The 18,991-nt window shown below is 41.4% G+C and overlaps 1 protein-coding gene across 3 annotated transcripts; it reads right to left on the bottom strand.

Annotated features, from left to right (window-relative positions):
- Positions 1–488: 488 nt before the first annotated feature.
- On the bottom strand, positions 489–17,395 carry CWC15 (CWC15 spliceosome associated protein homolog). 3 transcript variants are annotated; one of them, XM_064441347.1, is made up of 7 exons: positions 17,372–17,395; positions 14,917–15,055; positions 12,694–12,806; positions 11,689–11,777; positions 10,722–10,832; positions 1,499–1,617; positions 489–842 (listed from the first exon to the last, which is right to left on the bottom strand). In XM_064441347.1, exons 2-7 carry the CDS (start codon positions 15,045–15,047, stop codon positions 713–715), a joined length of 693 nt encoding a protein of 230 aa, XP_064297417.1. In that variant the 5' UTR covers positions 15,048–15,055; positions 17,372–17,395; the 3' UTR covers positions 489–712. The 3 variants fall into 3 exon arrangements, with proteins under 3 accessions (XP_064297417.1, XP_064297415.1, XP_064297416.1); XM_064441345.1 differs by lacking the exon at positions 17,372–17,395 and adding an exon at positions 17,261–17,347; XM_064441346.1 differs by lacking the exon at positions 17,372–17,395 and adding an exon at positions 16,466–16,625.
- Between the last annotated feature and the right edge of the window lie 1,596 nt (positions 17,396–18,991).

Raw genomic sequence — 18,991 nt, 5'->3', positions numbered from 1 at the left:
GAGCACTGCAATGGCTTTTCACGGAGGACAAACCCCCCACAGTTCCACAGAGCATTTCCCTCTCAGAGTTCCCCCAAGCATTCTATGGTACCACCCCAGAAGCGCTAAGCCAAGAGAGCCCAGAAAGCAGCGCTGCTAAAAACTTGGAGCTACCCCACCAAACCATAACTTGGTTGATAATAAGAAATTAAAAAGCAAGATTATTAACTAAGTTTCTAACTAGCTGTTAACAGGAAGTAAGTCCGGTTTGCTACAGAAAGTATACCTCTTCTCAGTTCACACTGCTTATCGTGCTCAGCTATTCCTTGCTTTGATAATGGTGACATTTATGTAAGTTGCGTAAGTTACATACCACCACCATTACAAATACAGGTTGTTTTGGAAAGCAGTTTAAACAATTAGAAGTATTTATTGCAAACCAGCTTCTCTCTTCTACCATTTACAAGACAGCCAGTAAAAGTAAACGCACCTGAACAGAAAAACATTGATGAAACACAAATTCATTTAATTAAAACTGAAAAGGAAAACATACTGAAGGAATAAAAACTCCAGATACATAGCAATTATTAATTATGAAGCTGCTGCTGATCTTGGAAAAGCATTTGGGAATTCATGACCATTCATTTGTGAATTCAGCCTTGAATTCCGAGGGAGAGGGAGGGAACAACCATGACCTTCCAAGTCCTTCAGTGCCACTGCACATAAAACTGTACTACTTGATATATTTTTCCATGAACTTTTTGTGAAATTCTGATCGCAGAGTATCATTCACGAATCTTTTGTCCTTTTTTGTTTCATCTATCCCCTTGGCACAATTCTTGAAGACAACATCATCATCCCATCTGAAAACAAAAGTTTTTAACTTCAGTAAGTTTGTATGAAAATTAGGTGCAATTTACAAAAATATCTAATGAAGTTTGACCCTTGCATTTAAATATATTAAGAACAGCTAGTCATTAGGATTTCTAATCCAAGCCATCTCCTACATGCTGCTGAGACAGAAGCAAGAGGAATATCAGTAGATTAAAGGAGCAGAAAAAAACCTTTAATCAAATGGCCTTAATTTTGATAAACACAACAGTAGCTGGAATATCTGCAAATGAGAATTGTATTCAGAAAAAAGCTGTTATTTATTAATTTGAGTTAGACTAAAAAAAACCCAAAGAAACAAAAACCCAAACCAGCTAGCTTTTAAAGGGGGGCATAACATCAAATTTCTTGAGGAACTTTGGTCCTATTACGTTTGGTATTATTATGAACAACATCAGGCAAACATGATTCTCAGTCTCTCTTTTTTAAACACCCAGTAGCAGGATGATTTGTTCAGAGAAATGCACAAGACAATCACCACATGCATCAGTATCCCACTTCTACATTACACTGCTTGTGACAAGATCTGAGGAAGGAAATAAAAACCAATGGCAGTGATGGCATTTTCAGACTCTCAGTAACGAGAGGGAGTAAGGGAATAGATACCACAGCCCAGGTTGCACAGTACCTCCTCTTCACTTTGAAGTTCGCTTGAGGCTGTGCTGGGCCAGTAAGGTTCAGCAGTGGGTTACCACTCAGAATGTTCTCCATCCGAATTCTTTCTTCTTCAGCCTTTTGCTCTTGTTCCTGAGAACCAGAAATGGATACGATTACTTTTCTGGGCCATTTTTCTCATCTAGTTGGTAGAGATAAACATTATTGAGCTGCGAACAGCCATACAGATGAAGCTTTAATTCCTAGCTCAGACTTTTCAGAGTGTTTGACATGGATATGAGTAGAATAAGGATAGAAGCAGAGATACTCTAAAGAGCTTAACATTACTAATGAACTGTCAATCTAGCAACACTCATATATGCTCCACTTACCTCTGATGTTCCACTAAATACTCAGAGTCTAGCTTTACCATTTACATATTTATTATATGAAAAACTGTGTACAGATTAAAAGATCTTTTTATCCCCATGAGAAAAGAGAATTCATCATACAATATTCATCAGGTGGAAGAAACCTTACAGCATGTTGAAACTTCTCTATCATCTTCAGCAATCTGCTAGGGTTTTATGACTACAACTTCCCTAGGGACCAGTTAAAAAGAATATTGAGAAATTTAAGATGAAACCAAGCAGTGGATGTCATAAGACTATTTAAGAGTTCCAATATTAAGGAGCAGAAAAATTTTCTTCTTGAATTACATGCTTTTGACGGTACAAGTATAAGTGAAGCACTGCACTACAGGCAACACAAAGTAGATTTCACTGCCCACGCTTCCAAGCTGTATTAATATATTGGGTGACTTACATGTTCACAGACTTATGAATACGTAATATTCATTTTACATCAACATATTTTTTCCACAACCTTTCAAATGTATTACAAGGACTGCTCTTTGATGAAAGTACCAGAAGGAAAAAAAAAAATTCTTTAATTTGGATGACTGACTAGGTCTCCTGCTCCCTGTATGCTGAAGTATGGTCTGAAGACATTTTACTTAAGGAAAAAAAGAAAAGCACCAAAGTCTCATTAGCACTGCAGAGATCGCAGGGTTGGTTCCCCACCCCAACCCCCCCCAACTGCAGAAAATTCATGGCTGAGGGCTGCTGTGGGATCCCAGAAATAAAAAAATGTTTTTCTTGGTGATAGCATTTACAAGGTTTAAGTGCTGAAATTGAACACTGATGCTAGCCAGAGTTCTCTAGCTTCAAACATTTCATCAATACTAAGTGATATATTAGTAAAACTAGCTACAATTTACAATGTTTTTCAATTGGATTGATCAGGTATGTGGAATACTCCTATAAAACACCTCAACCCTCTTAAGAACAATACCAACTTAACATACATACGAATACCAGACGATGCAGGATCACTGGTAAAGATTTTACCTTTAGAAATCTACTCAAGTATTAATTACAAAAAACACCTACCTTTACACTGCTTCTCACAAATAAAAGTTAGAACCAGCTGCAATTAATTGCCAGTGGGATGAGAAAAGCTCCCCAAAAGGGCATATTGCTTAAATGCATAGCGCAGCCCTGTCATGCCCTTATTAAAACATGTGTGTAGGCAAGACTTGCCCTTGCTGCTATATCCATGTAACTGCAGCAGTTAAAAGTTATTAACACAAATAAAGTTTTGCAATTTCAAACATAACCCTAAATCCAACATTTGCATTCCCACTTCAGTTATTACCACCCCAGTGAATAAGAAAACACAGAGAGCAAAAATATTTTATATGAAACAACAATTTCCCCGATATTAGAAACACAAATTCAAATTATACATTTCTTTCCTCTGTGGATTACAGACAAAAAATATATGCAGCTGCTTATGCCAACCTCTGATTTACCATCTTCTTCCCCTGTAACGTGGAGGAGCCAACAGCAGTGAAATCCTATTTACTGCAGCCTGTGTCGTGTTCCCACCCGAAGCCAAGCAGCTCTCAGACTACCGTACAGCACATGCATGCAAAGTACTTATTTGAAACCAAGCAAAATCTAGGATACTGGTACAAGTGAAAAAAAAACCAGAACAAAACAAAACCAATATTGACTTTTAGGTACCTCCCGAGAGGTGATCAGATTCTGTTTAAGCCCATTAGGCAAATTTACAACAGGATGCAAGCATGTGAAGTGTTCTCTTGTGCCTTCCAAAATGAGGTGGGCTCTGCATCATTAAGTTTAATCTCTGATGCTCCATTAACAGTGAGACTTTGGAAAAAACAAGAGGTCTGGGACTAATCTTGAAATCAAATACAGCAGCTACAAACCAAAAACTCATACTGGACTATATTCAAGAGCAGGTAGCACTAACAAGAGCACTGTAAGAAATTAATACCCCCCTGCTGACAAATGCTTCTGTAGAGAGAACTTTTTCCAAGTCCTATATTTGCAGACAGACACAGCAGTTTTCCATTTCAGAGCTGTACTCCCAGAGAACTCTTCTCACGGTGGCATGCAGAGCATGGCACAGTCTCACCCTCAAATTTCTAAGACATTAACCTCGGCCGTGATCCAAAGTTACTGAACCTGTGCATCATGCACCACTTTATCTGGGGCACACACAAATATCTTATGCTGTTTTTTTTACAATGCATGACAATGCATCCACACACCACCAACAAATACAGAACTACAACGCACTCCACACACAGTATTTATGTGGTGGTCAAAAGTCGACTGGAATCACTCAGCATCTTTAGGGGCAGGGGGGAAATTACAATTCTTCTCTTCCCCTGTTTCAGATTTAATCTCAACAGCTCCTAAAAAGCTGATTGTTCCAGCATTCTCTACCATGCATGAAGAGAAATGAAAAGCACCCAGTCATTCAAATCACTGGAAGAAGCGACTGTACATTGACCCCAGCAACTTAGCATTTCAAGCTCAACTGAATTCTGCCTAAAACCACTAATTGCTAGCAAAAAACCTACACCATCTCAAGTCTACTACAATTCCAGAGCACTAAAGGGTAGCAAAAATTGCACTACACTCAAAAGAAATGGTAGGGGCACCCTTGGGAATTTCAAACTATTACATTTTACTTTTGCATCTATTAAATTATTAAAAACAATTATGAACACAACACTAAGAGAAGCTGTTAAACTTTCTTTTATAGCAACAACAGGTACAGAAAACATGCATGACACTTGTTTTTGAAGCCCAATTTCCCCTATCGCCTGTCAGAGATGCTGCAGAGCCCCTGGGCACTTGCACAGCCATTTGCTGTTTCTCAGCTCTGTCCACAAACAGAATTCTGCTGCCTTTTAGACCCGCAGAGGCAGCACAACTAGAAGTAGTAACAAACTGCATAAGCTTATCTTTGTCATTAAAGGTGAATAGACTAGAGTCTGAAAGCAAACAGGGAACAGATGTGTTGAGTAAGGCATCGTGAAGTCACTTTACAAAGAAGACCTGGCATGCATGATAGCTTATTTATGGCATTCAGTCAGTCAAAGCTGTCCTAAGTTGGATGATGTTTCAACATATTTGCTCCCAGTTTTAGGAAGCAGGCTAATTCTGAAGATTAGTCTTGAAGGTCTTTTGTATTATTTAGCTTCACTAAAACCTCCCAAAGAAGGTATTCAAGATTTAAAAAAAAAAAAAAAAAGGCAAATGTAGTAAGTTTTGTATCTTAGAGACATGACATGGAGAAAACACTACATGTGACTCACAGTGGTATAAAGCTGACATTTACACTTAAGCTAAGTTACACATTTTGGCCAGAGCTGCAGAATCCCTCATCTCCAGCCAAATGAGGTTTTTATTATGTTTCAGAATTTTCCACATAAATCTTCCATTGCCCACTCCTCCGCTGAAACCCGGGACGCTCCAGGCAATGGAGCATGGGTTGCATCAAATCAAACAGACCTTCATAGCTGTCTGAGCTTCACACCTCTAAGGCACAATCAAGCACAGCTGTTCACAAAATAAGCAGCTCGGGTTGCTGCAAAGCCTGCATTGGTCTTTTGTGGTAGAACAAAGGCTTATTAAGCTAAAACACTATGAATACAACAAACCCACAACAGAGGAAAAGCTTGAGGGAGAAAATAATATTTCTCTATTCACTCCACCTTTTCTGAAATAATGTCTCTTTGCCTGCCTCTGTTCAGTGAGATGAGGTTTACAACTCTTCCTAAGCCATTTTAGCAAAAAACCCATGCTGCAGATTAGTCCACCACCACAGACAGCAGTGCTGTGCTTTTCAATGGCAGCATGTTGTACCAACTGCAGAGATGAATCAGAATTCAACCATGTTGTAACCACCGTGTTAGAAGCAGAGGAAATAGGACAGGAATATAATGGTGTGGGGAATAAGACTGGACTGGCAGAGGGAATCCCACACCCCAAGGGGGGGGAGACAGACACTGCTATATGAATTGGATCTCAAAGCAAGCCTCCACTGTACAACTGAACTCACCATGTGGCATCGCAGTTGAGGGGGAAAAAAGCAGACAAAACTATTAACCTTAACTAAACAATTATTCCTTATCTTGCTGTAAGAGTAACAGTCCCTTGGCATATTTGTTTCTGACCGCAAAGGAAAGAAAAACATTATTGTTACCATGGTTATTTTTTTTAGTATAGTTCTTACCCTTAGCAGAGTGAGATTACTTTTACAGAAAGTGCTGAAATTCCTGAAATGACTCCATTGTATTAAAGTAAGTTATCCTGTTCGGTTTTTATAGATGTTGAATAGCTGAAAGAAAACCTGAAATACCCACATTTTACTGAAGGGTGGGAGTGGGGGGGCAGGGAGGAAATCACATAACCTTGTTTTAATGCTTTCAATGATAAACTATGACAGCAGTCCTTTCCACAGCAGGGAACAAAACTTAATAATGCAGAGATCCACTCCAGGTATTTGATCCTCTACAAATTACTAACTTGGTCCAATACAGCGATTCAAATAGCTGATTGAAACTTAAAAAAAATAAGAGCACAGAGTAATCATAACTGCAGTATCTATACACAGATCTGTTGTTATTTTGCCCACAAGGGAGGGCACACGATCATTAGCTCTTGGCAAGGGTAAGTATTGCTAGCGTGTCTCAAACATTTAATGAAGAAAATACTCTGCCATCTGCTTTTGCCTCTTTATTGAAATTCTTTCTTAATCACTGATTTGATATTCTAGTTGTAGTCAGACCCTTAAAATTTAAGTGAAAAGATTAACATCTATCAAGATTTATTTTCTGATGTTTTATTTGAAAGTCTGACACGGCTAACACACAGGAGAGAACTAAGATCTATTTTGACCATTGGTAAAGTAATACATTCAGTTATAGAGAAACACTTGGTGAAATAAAACTGTAAAAAACCAAACAGAAACCTTTAAGTCTGTAAGATAAGCATAAAATGACTGGATGTGAAAATAGCTTTGCTGGAACTGCACGCGTACGTTCAGCTGCTCACTGGTTTGAGGTTTGTTTTTAATTATTTCCATTTACCTTTTAAGGAAGTGCTTGAAAATTGACAATCGAGAACATCGTAATGCTGAGTTTGGGATACTGAAACAAGCTTCCAGGAAACCTACCCATGGATAGTTCACATAGGCAGCAGACCCAGCGTTTGTACAGTGTTAGACAGGTTCAGAATTATTCCACAGAAATGGCTTTCAAAACTAAAATTTCCTGGTCAGCTTAGCGTCTACTAGAACAAACCCGAGAGATTAAAATCGTGGAGGGCATGAGAAAAGTCATGAGGACTGCCACGCTCAATCAGTTTTTAAAAACACTCATAGCATTTATTTAATGTTTCTACAGAATTCAAGGGAATTTAAGCATTTTGAGAAGTTAACAAGCTTTGACAGCAATTGCTTATTTGGTTGACAAGCAATTTACTTCACAGATTAAAGGGAAATATCTGTCTGAAGGAAGATAGAACCTCTTAATACTAATATTTGTCAAAATTAGGTTTAGAGGATTTCTATGGAAATTGGTATTACCACATAAGGGGAGCTAACAGAGAACATGATTATCTGCAACCCCTCCCCCCCCAGATTCTCATGTTTTGTTTTTAACTGCTGTCTCACCAGAGATGCATTTTAAAAGAAGCAGTCTTCCTTTCATGGCAAGTTAAATACTGGACTGTAAAATGAGGGGAAAAAAGTTAACAAAAATATAGTTTGCTTTAAATGAAGTCTCAGAAGTAATCAGACCAGCATTTTAAAAAATCAAAATAACTCAAGTATCAGGGAGAAAATTACATATGGCACAAATTTGGGATATATTACTGTATTTTACCCACTTCATCTTTTTAAGACCCTGGCATCACCCAAGAAGATGCAAAGACATTAATATGTATAACAACAAAGAGATTTGAGAATGATGAGCAGAACCGTGAACAGCCATTCACTCTGCAGTTTGCCTTTGGCTTGCTTTACCCACGCTGCCTACTATGGACAGCAGTGTTTCAGCAGACAAACCATCCCTGTATGCAGATTAGGACTAATAATGACTACACAATTAAGACTACACATGGTGTCACCCTGAGGTCAGCTGGATGACTAATATAAGGTTACTTACAAAATTAGGTTTAAATTATGGTTTGCAATACATAATAATATGAAATCTCACATATCTGAAGGGAAAAGGGATTTATATAAAACGGCTGTAAAATGCTTTGCCGGTAATGTCTTACTTCAAAGCCATGGAAAACAAGGCATAACATAAACGGACTGCACCCCTACAGCCAATATACGTAAATAATCTTTTCTAAGGAGACCCTTACTCCCAAAGATTCTTTCTAAGGCTCCACCCCACCTTGGTTTTCACTTTTTCCAATCAATGTAGTCTTAGTTTTCTACTCTCAAAAAACCCCCAAGAAAATAAAATTCCAAGTACCTGTAGAGCATCTACTATTTACTGAAGATGTCAATTTTTAGGAGACCCTATCAGCCACCAATCAGCGAAAGGATGAACAGAGCAGGTAGAGAGTGTGCAATAGTGTGCACTATTGCAAATAGATAACTAATACTAACTTTTAAGAAGAAACAAACATATTCATTTCAGATTAGCCTGCACATGTTCAGTGTGCACTTAGCACTGGCCATTATAAGTCCTGCTTCTGGGGGAAGGAGAACACCTATGAAGGTAAAAATACCACTTAAGAGACAGCAAAATAAAGCAAGCACTGTACTAAACACTTCATAGCTTTTAGCACCCTCTAGTGACAAAACAATGATTTCACGGAGATGATAACATTCCTGCTTTCCACACACAGACACTTGGTTGTCTGTGCTGCAATTTACTGTCATTATTTTCCTAATGCAAGTTTGCTACACTGAAATATGTGACATATTATACATTTAGATCAAATAGCGTAACTTCAACTATCAGGCAAAGTAAAAAATCTATACAGATCTAAGCTTTCATTTTAAGCACTGTGCAAGAACAGCTGACATTCCTCTCCTACACATCGCTACCGTTAATTTGTAGTTTAGTACCTTTCACCCAGAAATATATGGAATTGTTGCCAGTGTTTTCAAGTAATTTTTACCATGTTACTACTGCAGAACACAATTTAATTGCTGTGTGATGTGCTTCAAATGCCTAGATAGAGAGATGTGACACACTTTCAAACACTTTAATGTAAAAGAACACTCGCAGGCCAAATGGAGAATCAAGTACCAACAGTTTTCTGCAGCAAAATTTCTGCACTGAAACAGCATGGTACAGCCTTTAGCCTTCCAAGGTACTTAACTCCAAAACTGCAGAGCTCACTGGCTTTACAGACCTTTTTGATTCTAAAGGTAAGTTTCTGTATCGTTAGCCAAGAGCAGTCAAGCTCTATATTGCTGCCTACAGCATTTAAAATGTTTTTGTCTCCTGGCTGTTCCTAGTGTCTGCTAGATGCCGTGCCCTGTTCACTGCCAGCTGACTCTACTGGAGAGCATTTGTGTAAAACATTAAACTATAAGTGTGTGTGTTAAGCTACGATAAGGTTATTAGTAGTGCTAAGGCACCAAGTTGTCACAGCAGATAAGATTCTGATCAGTATTTAATATGTTTATTTAGCATATCCTAAAAACACCTCAGACTACAAAGATAAGTTTCTTTTTGTTGTTGTTCTTTGTTTTTACACTAATGTAGAATTCACGTATAACATCATATACAACTACTCAAACTGATGTATGCAACATTTCTCAAAAGCAATAAAATGATTTAAGACCTACTCAAAAAAAGAAAGCACTTACTAAAAGCAGAAAAAGGAATGCTGCACATATCCACCACTTGTATAACACCACCAAAGGCAGATCATTTCAGTAGCAGAGATGAAATACCTGGACTCTAAATTCTGCTTCAAGGCAATGTTAGAGCCAATATAGTTCATCCTAAATCCCGATCAGTTGACAACACGACTATTCCCAGAAACAGTCCCTACAAGTCCGTTCATCAATCAGGGATTTTCCTAATGCACTCCACCCCAACAAGCTCGTACACTGTGGAGGTGTGGGAGCCAACAGCATAGGATTTGATCCTGCTCACAGGAAAATGATCTCTAACTACAGGGACTTCCCTTCCTTTTCAAGGGTAGAACATGGTGCTTCTATTGGGAGAGAGAGAGATTATGGGGAGGTATGAAGGCTACACGTGAGTTGACCTTCCATGTTCTGAAAAGACTAACTGCCATATTATTAATTCATTTTTGTGGAGACATTTTTAAAATAAACTTGCCCATGTATAATGACATGAAAATAGTTCTGGTCTTATAGTTACAGCCGGTGCTCCTTGCCAAGGCAACACAGCACCAATGCTGAGAAAGAGCAACCACTGTACAAAACTTGCAGCCATAAGCAAAAGCATCAAAAAGCACGTTTATTTCATAAATAAAAAACTGTACTTCCTGTTTCATAAAAACTAGTTAGCAGGTGAAATTGCACTGGATAACAGGTAGCTCACTAATGCCACTATGTGGCTTGGTATGATATTTGTCTTCCTAGAAGAACTTGCATAAGAAAGGTTAAGATTACCTTAACTCAATGCCTCTACAAATGTTGGGAAAGTGAATAAAATGTTTTAGTGAGTAAAGCATTCAGTGTGTCTACTGAAGAAAAAAATTCTTGACAACAATTTTTATGTAGAAGAACAAATCCATCAGACTCTACTTGAGAAGAGCTAATGGGCACTTACTTTGTTTACAGATTCTCACTCATCCTAAGTACTTAAGGCACGCCAATTTTAATAAACACCAGTTTGCAAAAAAACAGATGCTCTTTAATGGGTGAGATTTTACCTTTCGAGCCTGTTCCTCAGCTCGTTCTTTCTTGATTTTTTCCAGTTCAGCCAGAAGAGCTGCAGTGTCATCATCATCACTGTCTTCCAAGTCCTCATCTTCATCATCTTCCTAATAGCAACAAATGGAAAAAAGAAGCAGCTTGTTCATTTCATTTAACAAAACCAGCTTTTAGTTCTGAAGGTTATTGCAGAGACATGTCTCCAATATAACAAAAAAAAACCCAAACAAGCCCCCCGAACAGTCCTGGTCTGCCCAGCTAAGGCTGCAATTTGCTGCTGACTGATTTCTGAAGTACTTGGGTGCTTGCAGCAGCAGCAAATACAGTACAAATGGTTTATTTGCTCTTGTACAGTAAAGTCAAGATAAAAGTACGTTTATGATTTTTGGATGACTGCAATTTATTTTTTTAGAATTCAAGTGCCAGGTAGCTGACAGATTCTAGAGAACAACTGTCCTCAATCACTTTCTAATCATTGTAATGTAAGTCATTATAATAGTGTGCCCAGATACCCCATCCGATATTGCTGGGACAAAATATAAACAGGATTAAAAAAACCTCAGCTTATCGTTAAGCCTTAGACCTAACTCCTAGACGTCAGCATCAGGAGAGGAGCCAAGAGCAAGAATTCATTGCTCACACAGACAGTGTATCTCAATAGTTCTACCTTGGGGAAATTCTAACTAACCCAGTAATTGACCGAGTCTAAAAAGCCACCCATTCCCCACACTTTAAGTGGCATTTTCAGTTCCCTAGTTTTTGTGTGATTTCCAAGAATACCATTACAACATGGACCAGAATACTCTGAACTACTCTGGACTTCCACCTCAGCACAGTAACTGTAAAAGGTTATGTTGGAACCCATCTTAAATCTTCACCAGACCTAAAATAAAAGTACATATTCTATCAAGAGCAAATCCTGGAGGCATGACAATGAAAGGAAAGAAGACAGAAAAAGGTACATACATCAGTAAGTGGATCATCTGCATCAAGATTTGCTGCAGGAATCTGGTCTAGCCGAGGCTTCTTAGACACAGAAGAGGACGTTGTGTGTTCTATGGCATAAGATTTAAAAAAAAAAAAGTGACTAAGTCACTCCATTTAACAGCATCTACTGTCAGAAAGCAAAAATCTTCATAAACAATTCATCTTGCATTAGAGTAACAGATACAAGCTTATGCTTACTTTCTGCTCACTTGTCAATCCTAATGTCCATGCTAATTCCTGTCCTGTAGGTATCCCCAATGGAAGCAATAGTGTCCCCAAATTTACAATTTGGCCTCCAAGAGTTTTTCTGAAGTCATTGTTTCAAGAAGAAAGAACAGCAGAAGAAAAAGCTGTGGAGAAATATTCTTATTCTGCATATCCAGTTGGACGGTTCCCACTGAGGACCACCCCAAAGCATTACTGTTGTCTAACTGGGTCCAAACCACAGCTGCTTTCATCTGTGAATCTGAAAGCCTCACAATACCTTCATACCTAAAGTACCTAAATTCTGTCAAGCTTACTACTAAAAATGAGTATTTATCAAAAAACCCTTTGATTTTCAATTTGTCACACTGTATCTGAACAGGACTGCATGCTTCAAAAACGGATTTGTTATGCTGCTGCTGTAACACTATAAGATGAGTCATTTCCCTTCTCCTTCCCATCCCACTTGTCCAAGTACAAAAAAAGCCCTTTATTAGCCGTACTTACTTATTGCCAATTCATTACAATCATACTGTATCAGCTGGCCTGCATGATAGCCTACACTCTTCTACTGGCTGGCCTAGATTTTTTACTAGCACGAAGCCAACATGAAAGCCAGAGGACATTCACTTGCAGATCAACAGTTCTGAGCTATCAGACCAATACCCTAAATTCTAGTCTCATGACATGCTGTCTGCAACCTGCAAACTTCTTACAACACCAAGTTTTGTGCACGAGCAACGCCACACAAAGGTATTAATATTTTTTGTTTGTTTTTACCTCTGGTTGGTCTGTCTCTATTCTTTTCCCTTGCAGCAACCCGTTCTCTCTCCTCCAGCTCCCTTCTGAAATCACGGTTACGCACCTCTTCAGGAGCATCCTGAGTGGTCTGCCTAAAACATGAGGGGGGGGAAAAGCTGAAGTTGATAATCCCAAGCTGGGAGCAATTTTCTGAAGGTCAATAAATCCTGGAGTGAACAGGTAAGTATAAAGAATGAGAACGGGGCACCACGTAGACACAAGTTGCTTTATTCTCTTCATCAGCCCCCTTCTCTGTATGCATTACACATACGCAGACAGGCAATGCCACACACACATGCTCCTTCCAGTGGCTCTCAAATGAATTAGAAGACGCTGCATGAATTCCTGCAAAACCAGGATGACCACATCTACCTCTGGTAGCTAGGTCTAAGCCTTCTATTCTCCAGCAGTCCAAGCCCAGTATCCTAGCGGACATCCACCAGCATTATGGCCAACTTTCCTCACCATTTTATTATCCCAAGTTGCTGCTGCAAACACAGTCTCTAAGGCTTAGAGATAAGACCAGGACTAGAACATACTTTCCATAAACCTTTGCCCCTCCAAGAGACATACAAGATAATTTCCCATGACCATAAAAAAAACCCAAAACCTTGGGAGAACAGACAAAATACTAGCTTTAGTGACACATGCTGCAAAGACATGTTTTCTCCTCTTACATAACATACACTGGCCAAAAGCAACAGGCTATTTATATTTGTGTCACCCTAAGTTCCACCCAGAGAGCACCGCATTTTCTGTGAAAATCTTGAAAAGAACTAAAGGATAAAAACAAGCAGCAATTCCTTTCACCTTTCTGTGAACCCAGTGCTGGAAATAAGAGTGCCTGGAAGAAACCCAGACTTGAGCCATTATAAATACATTGTGTGCACAGCCTGTCTTTATGATGAAGTATTTAATTTGCTTTTGTAATTAAAAACCTGAACCCTGATATAGCTGCAAAATCCCCCCAATCCCTGTGTCATTCAAGCGAATGTGAGTGGGACTGAAACACTGAGCTTTTCCTGTATGATGCAGCCCTGGCAATTTAACAAAGACAACTTGGTGTTAGATATTTGGGAGAAAGAACAGACGACTTTTGATGCTCCCTCCACCTCTCTCTCTCTCAGGCACATGCAGGGATTTGTTAAAACATATGTTGTGTATTTCCACACATACTTGTCCCCACACACTTCTTTCAAAGCAACAGAGTGGTTTTCCAAATCCCACTTTTGTTTAAAGAAAACCACCAGCAATTTTTCCCATAACAACAAAATGCATTTGATATCACTTTGGTGCTGTCGATTTTGGTGTTCTCCAAAACACACCAACTCCCCTCCTGCCCTTTGGTTTTGAAGAATACGTGTGGATAGGGAAGAGGTGAAAGGGTGAGCTTCTGCATGAAAAAGTGGAAACACAAAACCTTCGCAGTAATTTCACTGACGGGGTAACATCAGTTAGATTACAAAAAAGCATTTTTAGGTTGATGCATTTAATTTGAATTCTAGGTATCTTTATCGGTATCTGTATTGGTATCTGTATCACATTGACTCCACATTTCACTTAATCTTTCAACAGGATAATGAAGATTTATTATGCATTTCAAACAGAGGAAAATATTCATAAGATCCCATTATCTTTCACTGATTAAAGCAACTTCCTCCCCCAGGACCTGCACGCACCACTTGCAGCATTTAACGTCAGCTCTTCCAACACATACTACTGCCTAAGCACTACTCCATGATTTCCCTGCTTCCTCTTAATGCCCCTCTCCCAGTGGTCCTTCACCAAATATATGATGTGATTTTCCTGCTTTTAAGATGTGCTCAGCTTTGCTCCTCTTATCTCACCTAGCTCTGTAAGTGCCAGCATCCTCAGCAGCTCAGTCGGCTCCTCTTGTTCCCAATGATTTTCTTTCCACTCCACTGCCTGAAACTCTGTCTCCCAACCTCACTTCTTCTGATGATTCACTTCCACAAGCAGTAATAAATACCACTAAAATGAAACCTCTCCAACTACTTGCAAAGCATTCGATCTCCTAGGTCTGCACTGTCAGCCCACTCATTCAGCACAGCTGCACAACCTCTGGTGCCTGCTCAGTGTCAAGCACATCAACAACTATTGGGAAAAATTCCAAAATACCGCTCATAACAAAAAATCATTCCCAGCCTGTTTTGCCCTAAGACCAAAAAACCCAATACTAACCTGTATTTGATTTTAGTGTGAGAAGGTAGGTCTCTGCTGGAGTATTGTTTGGATAGCTGACTTAAGTCTCCTTCACCTTTTCCTCTTCCTCCTCTCGCAGGTTCAAACGTTGGCCTCGCCGCTGTCGTCATTTTAACTACTACAGAATCAAGGAATAAAAACAGTCATTACTAAAACCTACAATGAAAAACATTCACTAGAAGCTACTTTGTTCCTGGAACTGCAGAAGCAATGACGAGTCCCACTACAAAATACCAGCTATCACTCAGCTCATGAGCCTCAAAATTTAGGGGGCTTGCTGTTGACAGAATCTATTCACATTTTCAAACGACAGTCTTTTCCAAGATGTTTGAAAGATGATACACAGACTCAAACAAGAATGTGAAGCAATGTTTATACCGTAAATAAAACTGCCCAGAAGCCAGTCTCCTAACCTTAAGGTACATGGTACAGTCTTGTAATTAAACTCTTTCCCCTCCTAAAAAGTGACGGGCAAAGATGACTGCCTACTGGGAATGACACCCCCCTCCCGCCGTTATTCCACAAACCATTCTAGGTATCATCACCAGAAACGCTGGGTGACACAGATCATTCCTAGGATGGTGTTGATAATTAAATACTGATGAAGATCACACAACCTGAATGCTCCAGCCCTCCTCATGGCCCTGTTCAGTTCTCTAGTACAGACACAGTAATGTCACTTATGCTGCAGCGCCACCCTTTGGGACCAGCCTGCGCAGGGCTCCAGCTGGCCAACAAAACCTTCTGAAGGGTCAGGGTTAATGGTTCCCTGGTCACACAAGGCCAACAGCTTTACCCTTATGTAAACAAAGTGCAATTAAAAAAGCTCGGACAAATGCAGAAGTTTTCACCAGCTCTCATTTAGAAACTGCATGAACTCACATACTGCCACCATGTCCTGAAAAATTAACTAGCTGATGCCCAAAATTGCTACTATCAATTCTTCTGTAGCAAAGGAGTGAAACAGGCTCCAACCAGCCCCAGCCACACAGACACCCTGTCAGCACACGCTGCATTTAGTGCTGTCGGATAGAAGCTGGAGACCCGGCAATCCTAAACCACAGTGCCAAGAGTTTAAGATGTTTAACCAATGCCAAAAAACCCTACAGGAACAACCTGCGCCATCTTAAATCTACCACCTGAAACTATGCTCGTTCCTGCTTCACCAAGACATGTGCATCCATTAACCACAGACTAAAGATATATATATGAGAGATATACAGCAGACACACATAAAGAAACCAGTTCTACCAACCAGAAGGTTAGATGTTAAAGCGTGTCAAAAGAACATATTAAAGAATATTAAAAAAAAAAGAAAAAATTATACTGCTGCATATGCTTTTGTGATACACAAATAAAAAATATTTATGCTCTGCTTGCATTATTTGTTATTTTTCCACTTTTGATGAGATCTCAAAATGAATGACTTCAGTGTTAAAATTATAAAATGATTTGTCACTCAAGGTAACATCCCATCAGGCAGAACACAGGTACTGCCACTGAACTACTACTCAGAAAACACAATTACCAGAGAGGAACGCCTTTACAAAGAAGTGAGACAGTAACTAGCCTTGGCTCCTTGACCAAGGATTGCTGACAGCTTTCAGTGACGCTCTGCAAGTCAGCTGGAGCTCAGCAAGGCATTTTAGCTCTGCCTTGGCGCAGACTCTGCCAGACCCATAGCCCCAGCAAAGCCACGTGCTCTCAGAACTTATCTGTGTCAATCAGATGTAACAGGGGAATCCGTGAATTCAGGTGAAAAAAAACAGATCCCACGTGGCTGGACAGTTTCATGAAGCATTAACAAATCCCTTGGAAACTGTCCCTGCTTCTTTCTGAGGCCAGCCTGCAGTCGGCTCGGCCTTAAAGGTCCCAAGCTCAGCCTGAAGCCGGTCAGGGACCCTCACACCGACCTCTCAGGTTTCAGAAACAGCCCAGGAGAGGCCGGGCTGCGCCGCGCCACAGCCGCCCTCACGGGCGGCCCGAGCCCAGCACCGGCCCCGGCCCCGGCCCCGGCCCCGGTCCCGGTCCCGGTCCCGGTCCGCCCCAGCCGCCACGCCGCGGGGACCCCGACACCCCGGAGCAGGGCCGGGGCTCGGGACTCCGGTGTGCGGATCCGCCGGCCGCCCCCCCGGCCCGGCTCCCCTCAGCTCTTCGCCTCAGAAGCGCTTCCGCCCAGCGGCCCCAGCGCCCCCTTCCTGCCCCGGGCCGCCCCCGCACAGGCAGCCCGCCAGCACTCCCTGCCCCAGGGCCGCCTTCCCCCTCCCAGGGACCCCGCTGCAGCCCGCCAGGCCCACCCGCCTGCCACCTCGCCGGTACGCACCGCCCGGCCTCCTCCCGCCCTGCACCACCGTGCCCTACAGCACCGCCATGACTCCGCCTAGCGCCCACAAGGCACCGCGCGGAAGCAACAGACACGGAGCGGCGGACTTACCATAGAGAGGGCTGGAGGAACTGTCACGTCAGGACGGTCAGCGCGTCCGCCATGATGGCTACCGAGGCGGAAGCGGGTGCTGTGTTGCTGCCTGTGTAACAATGGTGGCCGCCTCCTTTTCTTCCTCTTCAGTTCGGGGTCAGGCGAGCTCAGCTGGGAACGAGGAGCCTGGGGTTGCCCTGGAGGAGGGCCTTGCCCTGAGGTGCTACCGACCTAACGTCTAAATCCAAGTCTAAATCTCAGGGGAGTCTGCCCAGAGGCTGCTTGCTTGATGTAGGAGGCTTGGAAAAAGGCGGTGTGTTAGTTACGTGCAACAGCACTTCATGGCTTCAGAGCGCTCGCCCTGGTTGTCAGTGCGAGAGGGCCTGGGATGGTGAGGGAAGGACCATGGAAGAGGAAAGGGATTAAGGAGATAGGGTTGGGATCCTTGTGGGGAAGACGGGGAAATACAGAAACCAGGCAGCTGGAGGAAGAGGGAATACCTCTCAGTCATCCTCCTTGCTCAGAGCTCTGTATTAGCAACATCAGCCCATGTCAGACTGTCAGTCAGGAAGTCCCTGCCCTCCCTTACAAACAGATCCTTTAGATGATGTATATTCGTTGCTGTCTCTCTAAAGAAGCCAAAGCATAAATAAGCATCTCTGGGGCGTTAAATTCCCCCTCTTAAAATGCAGTTTCTCTCCTGTGTTTGCTTTTGCTTTTAGATGCACCTTATTATCAAACTTCTGTGAATTCACATGAAAGCATGTGGAGCACCTATCCTATGGGAAAAGGCTGAGAGAGTTGGGGTTGTTCAGCCTGGAGAAGAGAAGGCTGTGGGGAGACCTTATTGTGGCCTTTCAGTACTTAGAGGGGGACTATCTCTTTAGCAAGGCCTGTAGTGACAGGACATGGGGTAATGGTTTTAAACTGAAGCAGGATAGATTTAGACTGGACATAAGGCAAAAAAATTTTACAATGAGGGTGGTAAAACACTGGAACAGGTTGCCCAGAGAGGCGGTAGGTGCCCCATACCTGGAAACATTCAAGGTCAGGTTGGACGGGGCTCTGAGCAATCTGATCTAACTGAAGATGTCCCTGCTCACTGCAGGGGGGTTGAACTAGATGACCTCCAAAGGTCCCTTCCAACCCAAACCATTCTATGATTCATGTGAAGTAAAAGGCTCTTTGATGTATCTACAAATTAATACAGAAGCATTTTCCTGAACATGCAATTCAGAAGAGAGTCCACAAGAGGTCCCCAAAGATACTGCTATCCAGAGAGCTACAGCAACAAAGTGAACTACACCCTTTGGGTCAGCAAGCCGTCAGAGAAAGCGCTTGGAAGAAGTGGGCCATTGGTATACAAACAAGCCGGTTATTTTAAACAACTTGTCATAAATGTTAAGCTTCACTCAGAAGTCAGGTAAATACTAACAATAATTACGGTGTAATTTCTTAAGAGCTTCACCTGTCGGTAACCATGCATCCACCGTTGCATTTTCTTATCTGCAAGCCTCGGTCCATGCCCTGTGAAACGGGTTTATGACTGATTTCACTACAGGCAGTTTAGACTCAAGATCAAACATTGCAGAGGAGTCTGGCTTCACAGCTGGGTGGTTGAGAATTCAGTACTGTTAG

Source organism: Phalacrocorax carbo, chromosome 1 (genome assembly GCF_963921805.1).
Source record: "Phalacrocorax carbo chromosome 1, bPhaCar2.1, whole genome shotgun sequence".
NCBI lineage: Eukaryota > Metazoa > Chordata > Aves > Suliformes > Phalacrocoracidae > Phalacrocorax > Phalacrocorax carbo.
This window is presented reverse-complemented; position numbering and strand designations above follow the sequence as displayed.

Bases quoted from the DNA above. Each gene is read 5' to 3' on its own strand.
- CWC15 (XM_064441347.1), bottom strand. From the start codon at position 15,047: ATGACGACAGCGGCGAGGCCAACGTTTGAACCTGCGAGAGGAGGAAGA. The intron at 11,778-12,693 runs GTAAAAACAAAC...CTTATGCCATAG, and splicing joins TAGAGACAGACCAACCAGAG to AACACACAACGTCCTCTTCT. The intron at 843-1,498 runs GTACTGTGCAAC...TTTTGTTTTCAG, and splicing joins AACTTCAAAGTGAAGAGGAG to ATGGGATGATGATGTTGTCT.